General features: G+C 35.5%; 1 protein-coding gene across 1 annotated transcript in view; it reads right to left on the reverse strand.

The window, feature by feature from the left end:
* LOC128995649 (titin-like) overlaps positions 1 to 17,082 on the reverse strand; it is a 30,169-nt gene that overhangs the window by 9,804 nt on the left and 3,283 nt on the right. Inside the window, exons 2-20 of the mRNA XM_054420665.1 lie at positions 15,951 to 16,098; positions 15,019 to 15,127; positions 14,564 to 14,676; positions 13,143 to 13,299; positions 12,151 to 12,426; positions 11,373 to 11,484; positions 10,524 to 10,678; positions 9,805 to 9,956; positions 9,244 to 9,379; positions 8,750 to 8,994; positions 7,742 to 7,911; positions 6,611 to 6,777; positions 5,496 to 5,650; positions 4,607 to 4,736; positions 4,053 to 4,207; positions 3,580 to 3,727; positions 2,703 to 2,861; positions 2,186 to 2,326; positions 827 to 901 (exon numbers count right to left, since the gene is read on the reverse strand). Of these exons, the coding sequence (XP_054276640.1) occupies positions 827 to 901; positions 2,186 to 2,326; positions 2,703 to 2,861; positions 3,580 to 3,727; positions 4,053 to 4,207; positions 4,607 to 4,736; positions 5,496 to 5,650; positions 6,611 to 6,777; positions 7,742 to 7,911; positions 8,750 to 8,994; positions 9,244 to 9,379; positions 9,805 to 9,956; positions 10,524 to 10,678; positions 11,373 to 11,484; positions 12,151 to 12,426; positions 13,143 to 13,299; positions 14,564 to 14,676; positions 15,019 to 15,127; positions 15,951 to 16,098 (2,903 nt within the window). The remainder of the gene's footprint in view (positions 1 to 826; positions 902 to 2,185; positions 2,327 to 2,702; positions 2,862 to 3,579; positions 3,728 to 4,052; positions 4,208 to 4,606; positions 4,737 to 5,495; positions 5,651 to 6,610; positions 6,778 to 7,741; positions 7,912 to 8,749; positions 8,995 to 9,243; positions 9,380 to 9,804; positions 9,957 to 10,523; positions 10,679 to 11,372; positions 11,485 to 12,150; positions 12,427 to 13,142; positions 13,300 to 14,563; positions 14,677 to 15,018; positions 15,128 to 15,950; positions 16,099 to 17,082) is intronic.

Raw genomic sequence — 17,082 nt, forward strand, 5'->3', positions numbered from 1 at the left:
CTACGTTTTTCGTTGTTTATCTGTTGAGTTAGACATAACCTTACACTTTTGGACAGTGACCGTTTTGTATTTTTAAGTTGAATTTGTTTATTAAAACTATATAAATATTTATTTTGATTCTTAAAACTAGATCAAATAAGAGGTTTAAAGGTAGGAGAAAATAAAATAACACAATTTGTTTTCAGAAAATATATATTTTTCATCAAATTCTGCTTGGACTAAAGTTGGCCTGTTTTGTGGTTTTCACCCTTATATCATGAGCGTGACCCCATATTTATTTAAAAACAAGGAAAATTGAAACCAGTTAGGTCTGAAATTGTCATCTAATAGAATCCATTTCAAGTTATAGCTCACGAGAATATATTATTATGGTTATTTTTATGATGAGCCTGAGTTGGTAAATTTTGCTAAACAAAAACCCAAAAATATGAAGATTAATGTACCATTTTAAGTCATGTAACAATGTACCACATCACATTTGAACTATTGTTCCATGATCTAAACTAATTGAATGTTTTGGGAAATACTCAAAGAGATTCATAACTGTCAAACATCATCTTCACAGATTTCATGCTGACTTTTGCTACCAGTTCATTAGTTACACTACTAGGCTTACTTACATAGCTTCAAAATTCATAGTGAACATCGATTCAACCAAAATCCAAATTGAATAAAAGTATTATGGTCCACAGACTACAACAGCTAGAAGGATATTGAATGTAGCTCTAAGATGATGGCACTAGCCTCTTCTACTGACAAGCTAGACTAAAATGTCTGTTACTTTTATGATCAGCCCTTGTACATAAAGCTACCAAATACAACTTACAATATGTTCCGGGTTTCACTGGAGGGTATATGCCAAGCAAAGCGTAAAGAGCTTGCTCAGTCAGCTCGTTCATTCCTGTAGTCAGCAAATTAAGCAGACACAACATGTTAGTCGAAGCATTAAAAGCATAAGCGTTACATGAGAGCAAGTTTGCTTTCAAACATATTATTTTAACGTTTTTGCTGTTTTCTTATACAAATATTGGAATTGATACAAGAAGACTGCATTGCATTATGGTTTTTAAAAGTGTATTTTTCCAAAGTCAAGCAAGTAAGAGTAAAAAATAACAGTAAAAACTAAAAAGCAAACAAAAAATGAGTGTAAAATAAGAATTATTGTTGTTGGAAAGCAAGAGCCAATGAATTGTAACAACAAGTAAAAGCAGCTTAACTACTGGGTTACCAACCTAAAGAATATCCACTTAACTAGCTAATTATTTAAACCTAATAATGGTGCAAGTATAGCAAAAAATACCAAATTATTCAACTGAATACTAACCTTCAAATACTACAAAAGTTTTGATTCCAAACAAATAATTTAGAATTAATTGATCTTGTTTTAATCATGAGGGAGAATACAAAATTTAAAGGTATGGGTAGAAAAACATTTACATTCATCAATGTAAATGCAGTCATCAGGTATGTGGTTCCACTAAATACTTTGGTTTATAACATTAACAGGAAATGCATAGCTTTAGAACCATGCAAAGCATTAAGTATGCGAATACAAGCTACTGCTTCTGAATATAATAATAAATAAAACTACCAAAGCAGAATAGTGTCAACAAGCCATTATACAAGCATCAATTACAAAGCAGAAAAATCTATTTCCATTGTTTAACTGTTTTGACCTCAAATTGTAAAGACAAGTTTTATTTAGCAAAACACTAATTGTTACTTGCATTAAAGCGTACCAAAATAAAAGCTAAAAAAATTTTAGGATTTAATGAATTGGAAAAACTTAAGTCTTATAGTAGACTCTCTCTAGTCTAGTCTCAGTTCATTTGGCCCTCCGATGGTCCAGTCAGCCTCTAAAGAATTTATTCACCAAGTGTGTGTTGGATGGTAACCGAACCACTTTGGCAAGTCTTTTGAACTTATTTACAATTGTCATAGGTGGTTTTATTTATATAGGTACTTAGTGAGCATTAATGTATACCAATAGAATACCTCCAACAAATTTCTTGTCCATTCAAGGGTTCGATTAAGTCGCCGAGGCTACAGAGAGTCTACCGTTTCATAATAATTGTGAATTGCCTTAAGAGGTTTGTCATCACTTTATCGTTGTAATTTGTTCACTTTGAGATACTACTTAGCGCAAGCCTACCCATTCTTATAAATAAATGTAAAGTGAACTTACTGATTTTGCGTCCGGCCACAATCGGGTCCTCACTGATGTAAGGTTCGCTGTCTCCTTCTTTGTTACGAGCCACGATCTTGAATGTGTAGGCAGAGTTAAGCACCAGATTTGACACACTGAGTGAAAGTTCCGTAGTGGTTCCTGGTCACAGTTATGGTACAGTTAACATCGTCAAATTATACTACCGATGTTTGGAGTAAGCAACATTCTTTAGAGTCTACCTTAGTTTCTTATGACACTAGGCTGTAGTCCAGAGCCGTTTTACTTACACACTACCCTAAGGCCAGAGGGTTACAACATCATCACATAGCTGAAATCACTGGAGTCTGTCAGGATTTTAACCCTGGACCTCAGGTACCAAAGCCCTGTGCTCTACCTCTAGCCTAGATCGCTTCCCCAAAAATAAGGTAAGGTAAAGTGAAAATCACAAAATGGTGGAACTATTTTCTAACCAGTGTTCTAACCCTTGTACCCACAAATATAGAAAATGTAGTTTTGGTTAGAAATTGGTAATTACCTAGTGACTCCCAGGTGCGTTTGGATGTGTCCTTGCGATGGACCGTGTAGTCGATTACGGGGGTGCCCCCGTCATCCTCGGGCGGCTGCCATGATATCGTACAAGACGTCTCCGTCATGCCAGTCGCCTCCAGCGGGCCCCGGGGCGGCGAGGGCTTGTCTGAAAAGATAATTGGAGATGATTAAATGGACAAAGATTTTACCAACCAAAATTGTATTCAATGTTAAAAATGAAATCAATGAGGTGTGATAGAAAATTATCAAACAAAAAGTGTTATGGACTAAAATCAAATACTAGACGTCCTAATATATTCTCAGATTCAAATAACCAAAAATAATAACTAGAAAATAAATAGGTTGTGTTACCTTTTACCCTTGTCAATCATTCTCTAATCATTTTTCCAATGACAATAGTATGGAGGACTTAGATTAGATTGCTTCATTGCCAAATTTTCCATCTTACTTGTCGACATCATTTACGATGATGAAAGTGTAGCACGATATGAATTGACGACCGTCAAAGGTAACATAATTATGAATAAATTTCAATACAAAAGCAATAATACAAATAAAACCAAAATCAAACACAATTTCTTCTTGTCCATTTAGATTAACTTATGAATCTTCTAACTTTTTTTCAGATTTCATAAATAATTGTTCATTTTACTTAAGTATTTTCTTTTCTAATATTTTTTGTAGAAAACAAAAATTTTATGTTCTTGGACACAATATTAGAAAAGATTAATGTGCATGTAAACAGAAAAAATAAATAATCTGATGATGGCAAGGTGAGGTGGAGAAACAGTTTTTTCTGACCAACAGTAAAACTAGGGTCAGTTGCAAAAGGTTCTGCTGTAGGTGAGTTACAGGTTACTCACTGAAGTAAGTCCGGACAACAACGGCCTCACTAGTTAGGGGCTCTGATGATCCAATCGAGTTGATGGCAAACACTCTAAACATGTACTCTGTGTTCTCAATAAGCTTTTGTAGAGAGTGAGTGGTCGTTTTACCATCCACCTCAGCTGCCTGTAACAATAAATAATACAGTTCAAACACCATATGCACGTGATGATTTACAGGACTAGAACCATAAAAGGAACCTCAGAAGGAAGAAGGACACTTTAAGCGGAAGAAAAGTGAGCTAACACCTCCATATGTTTCAATGGACAAGCAGGAAGTGAAGTAATTAAGTTGTGTAATTAATTGTTTAATTAAGTATCTTGCATAACAATATATTTTCAAAGCACTTTACTGAATTATAATTACATTTTTCAACCATTAAAAGAAAAGTTCTCTTTATGAAAAGTCAACCAAAACTTAATTAGCGTAGATAGGCATATACTTTTCGTACCCTGGTCCATATCTGCTTGGTTGCCTCACACTTCTCCAACAAGTACTTTGTAAGATCCAAGCCTCCATTGTCTAGAGGAGGCAGCCATGACACAGTGATGGAGTCACTGGTGATGTTACTAAACTTGACTGGACCTTCTGGCCTGCCTGGCTTTTCTGCAATATTAAACAAATCATTTAGTATAAAAGTGTAGGTTGATAAATTCAATCTCAAAGGTAGAACAGTAACCATACAAGTAAGGTTTAAAGTTGAGAAGTAAATATTTTAACTATATGAACAATACTCACATTCTAGAGACTAAATGATTAAAATTATCATTGATGATAAAGTAAGATATATTCTACTGAACGTTTAAAAAAATAAGAACACTTCTCTTAAAAGATCCAAGTTTTCTAAAGTAAGATTACATTATGTCAATCAACTTATGAAATATTTGCCACTAGTTTGATATACTACAAAACTATTAAAAAGTAAAATTAATTATCTGACCATGTGAAAGTCTATATAAATTATTAACCCCCCTAGGGAAGGTGAGCCCCCCTACCCACACTAACCTACGACTCTGAGAGTAAGGTCTGCCGTAGCTTCTCCAGCTATGTTGGAGGCTCGCACTGTGTATCTGCCAGTATCTGCTCTCTCTACACTATAGATGGCAATAGTGGTGGTTGTCTCATCAATGAATATCTGCCAATAACAGAGAAGTTAATTTGCTGTGGCGATAGCTCGCTGACTATTGGAAGACCCATAAGAATTTTGTAGTGTGTAATAAGAAAACAAAATCTCAGTCTCCACATGATTATGAATGTTGTAAGTCGCTTTCTGATGCAACAAAGATTGCATAAAGAGGAGACATATGTTTTTGTTTATATTTATCTATACATGTACAAATACAACCCATAGCTTGAAGGGGCTTGAACCATAGATTGGACAAACTCATCCTTAGCTAAAGACAGGCATAAGGATATCAAACAGGTTTAGAATTCAACAATACGAAGGGAATTATACTTAAGGTAATCATAGTCAATGGTTGAAACTACCACAAACTGGTCAATTACTGGTTAGTTTTGCTATTCAAAACCCCGCTATTTCAAATATCCGCCTATTCCAAACAAAAGTTTCAAAATTTATATTTCTTTTTCATTATGTTAGTACAACGCTAATGTGAAATAGAGAACACCTTTACAGTCACAGAGACACCATCATCATCTCCAGCAATTGGGGCAAAATCGTGAACATCATCGGCAATTGCAATCATATATTTAAGAAATACACTTATTCTGAATTCCCGTTAAGCTGAACAGGGTTTGGTCCCAGTTAGTTCAGAATAGCGGGACTCTACTGGATGAAAATAACACTAGTATTTACAGTGAATGGTCACCAAGAACTAGTGATCTAAGTCCAACAACAATGTTGTTTTCAACCACCATACATTCTGTCTGTTACCTTAACTCTCTTGTCCGAGATGATAGTTTCCCCGTCCTTCTCCCAGGTAATGTCTGGGCGGGGGAAGCCACTGAATGTGACTTCGGGCTTCCACTGGGTAGCCAAGGTGAGTCTCTGGTCTTGGACTGCCTCGGGCACTTCCAGCTTGGGCACATCTGGTACACAATACAACATACAGAGGACTGCCATTGAAGATTGTAAGCTTTAAAAGCTTAGTTTTAATATGGCTTTGAGTACGGGACTCAAAAGCATTAATTTTGCATAAAAAGATATCTTTTCTCTTACAGACTTTTTATTCCAAGAGAAAAAAAAGATTCAAACGGCAAACAATCAAGTGGTTTTCATAGAGGGAGTTCTTCAATGTGAAATGTTTTCATGTGATTGACCTATCATAAAGTTTTCTAAATTGGTGGACCTGGAGTCTAAGGCAGGCACTGATCAGCAACTCACTATATTATCAAATAACTAAAAACCACCTGCCATTAGCTTTATTGATTTTGAATGCAGGTTTCCAGGACAATAGTCTTGCATTCTAACTGTTAAACCAGACACGATAGAAACAAAATATGGTGTAATTCCTGTTCTACACTGTTTTTCCAACACTTGTGTTTTGTTTTTTAACTTTCTAAACTTAATACTCTTGTATTATGTTTATACAACATAAAAGAAAACAATTTGTATATAATGTATTTAGTAGTTAATTAATTTCATAAAAATGTAATCTCTTGACTTGGCCAATGCAATGTATTGTTGATCTGGTTGAATAAAGGACTTTGACTTTGACTTTGAGTAAACAGCTCACTACATTAGCTGTAAGATTGTTTACAAAAATATACTGACATGACAACATGTCTTGAAGATGTCAGAAGAACCTGACAACGTGACTACAATAGTAGGGGGGAAAAAAACTAAAACTTACCCAAACAGTAAATTGAAAAAAAATACATGGGATAACGTAATATAAAACTGAAAAATCTTAACCGTATATATTTTAATGATCCAACGCTAGAAAAATAGGTAACAGTAAACAATTGTAAAGTTATGTCTCGGGTGTTTTTTTATTGTGTGGGAGGGGATTTTACATTTACTAGCAAGAGAGCTGATGGGTGTCCTACCTTGGACCAGCAGTTTGCAGGTCGTCTCAGCAGTTCCAGCTGAGTTGGATGCTTTGCAGCCGTAAGTGCCAGCATGGTTCTCACTGGCTTTCTCCATACTGTACGTAGCCACACGGTTCTCGTAAGTCATCTTCTTGGACTTTGGTATTGGCTTTCCGTTGCGATACCTGATATTGCATAGTTTGCTTATATTTAATTGTTTCACCATTAGATAAAAATCACAATTTATCAAACAAATTATTAATTGAGTTGATCTTAAAAAATCTTAATTAACTTAGCAAATGTACCAGTTGCCTTAAATGAAAATCTGTGAAAAAAGTCAATGTTCTTTTATCAAACACAACATAAATAAATAAATAAATAGTATGCAAAGTTTATCTTTTATAAAAGGAGAAAATCCTTGAATTTTATTGATTGAACACCAAGCAAATTGTGAGAGTTTAAAAATTAACTAAACAACATATTTTGTTCAGACAACAACATATGACTCATCTATTGTTGCTTCAAATTTTGAATTATTAAAAATTTAAATTGTTTTAATTATTTTATTTCTGGGTCTTATAAAAATATGTTACTTAGAATACCTTGAAAAGGTAATGTAAAGTAAGGTATTATTAAATTTTTATCACAAATCTGGCCATCAAACTGCCAGAACAACATTCCTCACAAAGAACAAAACCCCCCATAAAAAAAATAAGTTAAACTTATTTCATCATACTTAATAATTTCATAATTTCATGGTTTATTTATATAATTAAATGTATAATGTAAACCCCCTTGACTAAAATTTAATTGTAAACGTTTTTGTAACTAAAATCTTTGACTTTTTTACAATTTTTTAGTAAATTGTAGCTTTAATATAATTTATTAAAATGTACTTGCATGGATTTTGATGCATGGATGGATTTGAACAATGAACCGTTTTGAGCGTTGGTGTGGTTGTAAATTTTCTAGTGTGGGCTAATGTAAAAACTGGTAAGGCTTACACAAAGGATTCTTGGAAAAAGCAGAGTGATTGCAATTCCCACGCCTTACACTACTGGTATAGAGAGGGAGAGGATACTAACCCTAGACCTCCAAACCAACTTGTCAAATATATTTAATCTACTAAAACAACCATTGATCATTTACCACTTGATCTCCGGCAGTGGTGTTCCTCCGACTACACACTGGAGGGTGATGTTCTGGTTCAGGCCTACTGTGGTGTCCTGGAGGTGTTCCTGTATCACCGGGGGCTCTGCAGCTACAGGTGTTGTGATCCTTACGTACTTAGTGCTGGGAGACTTGGGTCCTCGGCCCACCTGAGAGCAAATGATTGTACATCAATTTAACAAGCACTTCAGAATTTATCTAAATATCAATCTACCACAGAAGGAATTTGAAATATATTCATGAGCTTATATGGCTTTACTTGCATAACTTTAATACATAATTTGACAAATGACAAATGACTTGAGTCTATTGACCTTAAAAATATTGTGGGGCAGAGGTTTTGAGCAGAAAGTGGGAAACTCCAATTGAACAATCTTAATAGAGGATCTATAAACAGATTGTTGCCCATGACCCAAAATTTGTTACTTTGTGGGAGCCAAAAAATTAGAATTTCATACATACAAGTATTTGTAAGGTGACTTTGGTACCCTGTAGGGAAGAGAGGTTTCCTTTTAATGGATCATTTGACAATTTCCCTTTACATGTCTGGTATTTGAAAAGTAGCCCCATTAAATTAGTTTATCCTTTTAATTTAAAATTTGCACATCCACGTAGGCTTTACGCCTGTGCATGGAACATATCCAACTTAGCAAGTGGCTAGCCGATACAGTACAAGGGGATACAGTACTGATAAAAATTTGTCAGGTAACAGGATTTGAACCCACAACATCACTTGGGCCCAAGGTCAGTATCGCTAACAACTGAGTCACTGACTTGCCTAAATGAAAACATGTGACATCTACTAATAATATTTGGAAAAATAAAAACTACAATCTAGGTGCAACTAGGTAAAAAGTAGTGGTCATAAGAAAAATTTCATAAAATATTCTGGTTGGTTGCAACCCTGTCTGGTGGTAGCTAAACAATTTAAATGATTTAACACATTTAACATTATCAATATCCAAAGTGCAGTGATTATAGACTCACTTCATTCTCAGCAGAGACTCTGAACATGATCTCAGCATCATGAGTCAAGTTGGTAACTTTGTGGGTGGTGGTTGTGATGGTCTCTTGTACTTCATGCCACTCCATGAACTCCTCCTTGTCATGGAACTCCAGGATGTATCTGGTGATGGGGGAGTTGCCGTCCTGCTCCGGAGCCTTCCAGTGGAGTGTAACGGAGTCATCAGTCACCTCCAAGATGTCTGGAGTACCAGGCTCTCCAGGAACCTCTGTACATGACAGACATGTTACAGCATGAGTTCTAGCATGATTTGGAGTTTAATGCAAGTATGTAATATAATTGATTAAATAAATGTGAAGAAAGGAAAACAGATGTGTCTAATTTGACGACAAAATGAGAATTATTATTAGTTTATTTGTTTTACTTTTTTTAAGAGAACTGCAAGGTCAAATTATTCTTGCAAAAGTTTGTAAATATAACTTGAACTTAGCTGTTTTAGTTCATATAGTGCACTTACGCATAATGATCAGCGTCATTTCTGCAAACGCTTCTCCAATAGTGTTCTTGAGACGAAGTGTGTAAGACCCGACATCCACCTCCTCCACTTTCTTGATTGTCAGAGAAGCTGACTCTTCAGATATTGTGTAGTCAACCTGTAAAAGAATAAGAAATAATTACAAAAATTGTGTTTGTACATCAATTAGCTATGTAAAACTTCAACCAAAGAAGATTAAACAACTTGGTAAAAGATTATTGATTTATATACACCTACATATTGCTGTAGCTTAATTATTCCAAATGTAAAGTAGAACACACCAAGATCTATATTTTATTAACTCGTGCAGACGCATGGACCTGGTTGAGTGTTTTCAAGTACTGAACGTGTTTACTGGTATCAGATCCTAAAACTTGTCCAGCAAAACTATGGGTCATACAAAGTTTAATTTAAGCTTTACTTTTCCGACTCTTCAGATCCCTTTTCCGATCTCTTCTAGAGAGGTTTCCTTTCTTTATACCCCTGACAAAATGTTCTCCATAGCTTTAAAGACAAATCTTATATGGCTACACATCCACTGACCTTCTTGCTTTTCTTGATGAGAGTTCCATTGACGGTCCACTCATCAGTGGGAGGAGGGGAGGCTGTAAACTTGACCTCAATCGTGACATCTTCGCCCTTCTTTACCTTGTATTCCTTGGGAGCCTCCTTGATCCTAGGAGCAATCTCGATCTCTGTAAAAATAACAAGATCATTTGATAAGGAATCATTACCAATAACACAATCTTTAATATTGTAAATTCCAGATTTTGAAACATTCAAATTTTCATCTGGAAAATGTGAGATAGACCTAACCTAGTCTAGCTTGGTGTGGAGTGGTACCAGCTACAACTAATTTGAGTTGTAACTGGTTATAACTAGCCTAATTAAATTTAAAATATCTGTAGCCAAGTGGCCTGTGTCAAATCTTTAAAGTTCATTTCTTGCAGATATATCATCCTATTAAAGCCAACTCTAGCCTTCTTAAACTAATTAGCGCTGCTTCATCTGGGTTTTGGAGTTGAGTTAACTCAACCTGTAACGCACGTAAAGGGAAGTCTTTCACTACGAATTCTCTTTTGTAATGACAATGATTGTTTGAATTTCAGCCCATAGTCCCATGATCTGAGAACCATCCCCACTTAAATTTCTAGGAGTTGCACTTTATCAAACTGTACTTGCATACTTGCTTGAAAATTTGTTATCTATTGATATATTACAGTAAATTTGGTTCCTGACTTTAGAAGTCTTGGGATACTTACTTTCCACTTTCAGTTTTGAAGATGTTTTAACATTGAAGGCAGTGCATGCAATCTCCGTTTGGTCCTCTGTAGTAACCTTCTTGATGGTTAGCTTGTGGACCGCTCCATCTGCCTCAATGATGTACCTATTTGATGGTTTAATTTCTTTTCCTTTCCTGAAATCAACAACGTTTCTTGTTTTAATGTGTTTGGGAGGGTGGAGATTCGTTCAGAGCAGACTAACACGTTTACAGGATATATTTTCGTTCACCCAATATCTCAAAACAATAACAAGGACTTAAATATCTTACAAGATTCTCAAAACAAGGTAAAATGTATATTCTTGATCAAATGTTTCACTACTTATATCGATTCGCTAAGAGATTGCTTAATTTTGATGGTAGGTCTCACCGGTCAAAGTGCTGTTGATTTTTGTCTCCAGGAAATGACCTCGTAGTTGAATTAGCAAAGATAGTAGCCTAAATAACTCACAATTGACCTCTATCTTTGCCAATTCAATTACACAATCATCATTACACCCTGTTTTAAGGTTGGTAAGATTATTTTTAAATTTGTAGGATACCAGAAAATTCAGGTGCAAATCTCTTTTTAGCATTGCAATTAAAATAATTTAAAAACAATTTATTTATAGTACAAACAAATATTTAGATAGTCCATTTTGGACTTTTACATTAATGTATTAATACATGCTTGGTTGTTATTTATTACTATACTTTTGAGTTTTTAGTAGCAAAAATTGTTTTTTTTAATTTTCACTTGGTATTTATCTTGGTGTGCTATTTTGTGATTTTTAGACAAAAAAACATTGTGACAACAATTATTTGGACAGCTAGGTATGTTTGTACTTACTTAAGCCATTTAACCTCAACTGGACGTGACAGCTCGACTGTGAACACTGCGTCGGAGTTGAGTGGTACTGTAGTGACGTCAGGCAGTCTGGTGATGAACTCCACCAACGGTTCTGAAACACAACTCTCTTATTACTTTACAGTATTAATCATGGTGACTGTAGAAGGTAGACACGGGGAATGTCAGTTATAATGCATTTGTAATGGAGTTTGTACTATTTGTTTGGAATTTGTAACGTGAGTTGTCAATATTTGGCCTTTGGTGGATACTCCTAGTGAAATGCTCGGTCAGTATTGTATGGGTGAAACTGACTTCAATGACTGAGTAGAATTTAAGGTGGGGTATTCAAGCTACTAATCTCAGCTGCCAAATATGGCTGCAGAATTGTGAATGGCAGGAGAGTGTTTTAGACACGGAATTTTTCGAATTCGGCTTCTATGAAAGTGAAGCTCCCTTGTGTGCATTGGAGACAAAAATGTAGCATCTTATTCAGCAGCCAAATTGACCTGCCTATTAATCTTTGGTTTTGTTTTCCCATAACTTGTTGCACTAACCTCCTTTACTTGGAAATTTCACGGATGTAAAAAAAAATAAAAATTAATAAACCAGCTCTGTGACATTTTGAGATATTCAAGATGCACAGATCTATATGGGGAGGATACAATTCCTACAAAATGGATACCTAAAAGTTAAGACAAATTTAAATGCATAGCATATATTTCCTGATATACACCTTTTTAAACAAATAACAATGCAAATTCAATTAAAGTTTTCTTACCTTCCACGGTGACTCTGGCCGTAGACACCTGGTCGGGCTGGTCACCCACGCGACACGAGTATATCCCCGCATCAGCAGTCTCCGCCTGGTAGATCTTCAGCTTCTGCTTCTTGCCGTCGATAGAGAGCTGCACGTGTTCTGAGAAGTGCAACTCCTTGTCATCCTTGAACCAGCGAACCAGGGCGTCTCCCTTGGTGAGCTCCACCTCCAGGATTGCCTTCTCACCCTTGGTCACCGTCACGTCCTGCATGTTGGTGTGTATCTGGGGCGGCAGTTCTGGAGAAGATAAATATAAAGCCAATTACAAAAAAGTTAAGTTAAGTTAATTGGTAGTAGAATAGTTGTTGTGAGTCAACATGATAGCGCATTGGTTTGCTAAGACCTCGATAGAGTAAGCTGCCAAAGTAATCATTGGTTAGAAATTAAGGAAAAGCCAATTGGCTGATTAGGAGTATGATGTACAGGGATAGGGATCAGCTAGCCTAACTTGTAGATAGAGTCCAGATTATCTTTGGTACCACACACAAAACACATAAAACAAAACGGTAAAACATAATATTTTGTCCCTGTTAAGAACTTCATCAGAGGGTAGAAGACACTTAACTGCCAGTCTTCTAACAGGGATGAAATATTAAGTTTTACTGTTTTGTGTCATGTGTTTTGTGTGTGATACCAAAGCCAATGTGAACTCTATCTACCAGGTAAACTAGCTGATCCCTATCCCTGTACATAATACTCCCAAGGTAATCATTGATCATTCCTTAAAATACTATAGGTCGGCCGGACAGATAGCGACCTGCGCGAGCATTTGTCACGCATGTAAGAGGAGGTCGCTTTCTAAGTGGTCATCCTATAGTCAATTGGTTGATTGTACAGGGCAAGACTGTGTCCCAAGTTGAATTAGCCAAATTGTGGGCTTTTTATGAATCCCATTGTGTGCTTTAGAGCCGGCTGAGTTTTTGAGCTGCTAGTGAGACAGATGACACACTCACCGATGACAGTAACCTCCGCCGCACACTCCTGATCTCCTAGTGAGCAGGTGTATTCTCCCTCATCATGTACTGAGGTGCTACGGATCAGCAATTTGCGGACATTACCATTCTTCTCCACTTCCAGCTTCCCAGGTATACACTCAACAGGAAGACCATCCTGTGAATAAAACTTGGTTAAAACTGAAATTTATACATGGATTTTAAGATTAATAACACTGTAAGGGTCACATGTGTGCCATATGTATAAATATACCTAATTTAATTTAGAACGTTCCAAAATTAATTAATACAAAACCTATATCCAGTGACAAGCTATTCAAAAACAATAATCTATATCTATAAAAGAGGAACTATGTATGTGTGTGTGTGTGTATGTATATACGTTATGGACTCCGAAACCGCTCGACAGATTGTAATGAAACTTTCAGGCATTATTAAGCATCTTTCAAGGATGGTTCGAGTGAAGTTTGGTGCAGATCTATCAAAAGGGCTCTGCCCCAGAGGGTTTTAAGTGGGCCAATGTCAGACTTTTTGATCTACAATGTTTACAAATAAATATAATTTAAAAGCAGATGTTTACTTTTACCAACTGTTTTGTAGGTTTGAATAATTACAACATTCTGTATTAGCATTAGTCATGATTTGAAATAGTGCCACAGTGTTTCTACAGAGTGCAGCACAGAAAACTATTTTACTTTTGAATAAGTCCAAATGTATTAAACCCCAATCGCAGCACACCTGTGCACTTAACAACGTTTAAATTCTCCAATGTTAAATATTAAAACATAAAAACCTTTATCAAAGTATTATAAACAATAAAAGGGATGATTTTTTAAAATTTATGACAACAGCTAATTTGCAATGAAATGAAATGAAATGTGTTTATTGTCTTGTGAATTTATACAAATTATTGACAATGTCCGAAAAACTGCTAAAACTAGCATAGTCAGTTAATGAATACAATATACAATATTTACAAGAATACTACACACAAGGAGACATGTTACAATACATACCTACTTTAATATTACAACCAAATAATCTTATTGTTCAGAAAAATGCAAGGCATTTAGAATAATGAAAGTTATTAAACCCCATAACCAACTAAATCCAACAGTAATTTGATAAATTTGCTAGCTCTACTTAAAAATTAATAAAAGGCATTTCAAAAAAATCTTTTAGAGAATAAAAATCAAAAGGTGAGTGAGCGTAGCGAACGAACATCAACCTGGAGGCGAGTTAGCGTAGAGAACGAGCTAACCTGAAAACAAGTGAGCGCAGCGAACGAGCTCCAACCTAAAGGTGAGTGAGCGTAGCGAACGAACTTCAACCGGGACGTGATTGAACCATGCGAATACTTATGAAGTTAAACGGGGCAAAGCCCGTGGGTACAGCTAGTGTACAATAAAAACCTATATTACCTTCTTCCAAACTACGTCTGCAGTTTCAGATGTCACTTCTACTTCAAGAATGGCAACTTCTTGTTCTTTCACTTCAAAGTCTTCTAATTTGCGGACAAAGTCTGGTTTCATTCCTAAAATAAAAGGAAAAAGTAAATTTCCTTAAACATTCATTATTAGTAAATAGACAAACACATTGGATCAGAACCAGAACCATATGTGAAATAACAGAAAACAAGAGGGATTTTTAAAATAACTTAAAAAATAATCAAATCACTTATTTTTCAAATAAATTAAAGTACCTCTTGCATTAAAATGGATACAAACTGAACACCTGACCCTTGTGGATTTTTAAACATAAGCCATCAATATTGCAATTTTCTAGTAATATTAGCTTTAGACATTTCATTACAATTCAGAGAAAACTCATAAACGGGAACAGTTTAAGATGAAGACTTATAAAACATTACACTCACCATGAACCGTAACCTCACAAGTGGTGATCTGTCCCTTGACACTACAAGTGTATGTTCCAGCGTCTCGCAGGGTAGCTCGCTTGATTATCAGACGATGGCTGCGGCCCTCCTGATAATAAAATTTTAATTTCAACACACTTACTTAGTTAAATTAACTGTTGAAAATGGATATTCAAAAATAGTTCAGGGTGATGAAAAACAAATCATCAACAAGGAAGGTTAACACCAAGAAGTAAGATTTCATCTTTTGGAGATCACACAATTGTCAGGATTCTGATTGTTTTGTGAAGTCGAGAAAATATTTTTAGTCAATAAAGTAATTAAATATTATTTTCGTACCATTGCTATTTAATTAAAATTTATTTCAACTTAAATTCTATAAAAAAGACAGAGCTTGATTTTTGATATAAGGAGGGAAAATAGAGTGTGGGTCGTAGAAAAAATATTTTAAAATTAATTTCAATAACATTTTTTAAATAGATGCTAGTGTGGAATGTGGTTTTGATGTTTTACTATTTTTGTTAAACTCAAACTACTGTAAAGCACAATGATCAATGGAGGAGAGGGAAGTACAGTTGTCGCAGCTAGTCTGGGCGCGCGGACCCTTGTGTACTAACCGTCCTCCACGCCAAAGCCATGAAGACAGCAGTGAGGCGCTGAACAACCCCAGAGAGCCGTGTGGTCCAGATGTTTTTGGAAATGAGCAATAAACACTCCCCTCTACACCCCGCACCCTAGCGCGGCCGCGCGCCCAGACTAGCTGCGAATACTGAAGAGCAATGGTGGAAGGTGGAATGAGGAGCCAATGATTGTACTAGATATCAATACTGGTACCCTAGTTGTACAAATAAAGCACCGGCCATAGCTGTTGTTTAAAGTCCAATCTCTGCTGATTCAACAGTGTAAGTGACAATCTGATGACTGATGAGTACCTGGACTAGCTCGCGGTGGTCCATGCCACTCAGGTCGACTCCATTGTGCTGCCATTTTGTTGACACAGTGTGAGAAGTCTCACACTCCAAAGTCACTGTTTCCGTCTCATTCATCTCCACTCGTTCTTCAAGCTGTTTGGTGAACGATCTGTAAAAATGTTATTCAATGTAAAGCACAGTGGGAACAACAATTGAATTTGTGGTTATTTTTTAAACTGATTGACATTCTAGATTCCAAATCCCAGAAGGTTATGAAAACTTGTATTTTGTTTTTACTACTCGTGATGGTAAATTTCTGAAATAATTTCTTGAATAACAACAAAACATAATGAGGTATACAGGTAGAAAATATTAAAACTATACAATTAATAATAGCACATTTGTACAACCATTTATAAACCCAAAGAGGAGATAAAAAATTTAACAACACAGCCACAAATATTCGTTTAACCTTCCAGAGGTCGCATCACGGAAAACCTCCAGGGATGTTTTATTTTTCGCGATTATATTACTTTGAGTGGTGTCGGCAGTGTGACTGTCTGTACCTCACGCACCTAATTCCTAGAATAGAGTGAAGGTCAAAACTCACCCCTACTATTTTATATTTGTTAGTTTCCGTGTGCACTCTGCCGATTCTTGTACAGCCTGGAGGCAACTTTTGTGTGCGACCTCTAGTTTAGTGTGTGCGTTTGATTTATTGTGTGTAAATAATTACTGTAAATAATAACTTTCTACCATTCATGACATTATTTAGTAAATATATAGTTTTTACAAGATGAGTGAAGAAGTTTAATTTTGAATTGCAATACTCTTAGCCAGTGCTGAAAGGGAGATACAGGAACGACGTATGTACAGAGTCATTTAGTATTAAGATACCCATTATGTAAAATTACTTAAAAGTTAAAACATCAGGTATTGTGAGGGTTATCATCTAGAATCACATTATAGGACATTGTGGTAAAATTTAAATTAGCTTCTTGAATATATTGTAAAACATTTATTCATATACTTTTATGTTAGAACTATTGATAGAATGTTAGTTAAATTTTATATTTATATAATCTAATTAAGTTATTTTATAATTAAGAGTTCACTTAACATATTTTTGATGTTTAAAATTAAAAATAAGACT

The sequence above is a fragment of the Macrosteles quadrilineatus genome, unplaced genomic scaffold (assembly GCF_028750875.1).
Source record: "Macrosteles quadrilineatus isolate MER2022 unplaced genomic scaffold, UCM_ALF_1.0 Scaffold_5__1_contigs__length_97177068, whole genome shotgun sequence".
NCBI lineage: Eukaryota > Metazoa > Arthropoda > Insecta > Hemiptera > Cicadellidae > Macrosteles > Macrosteles quadrilineatus.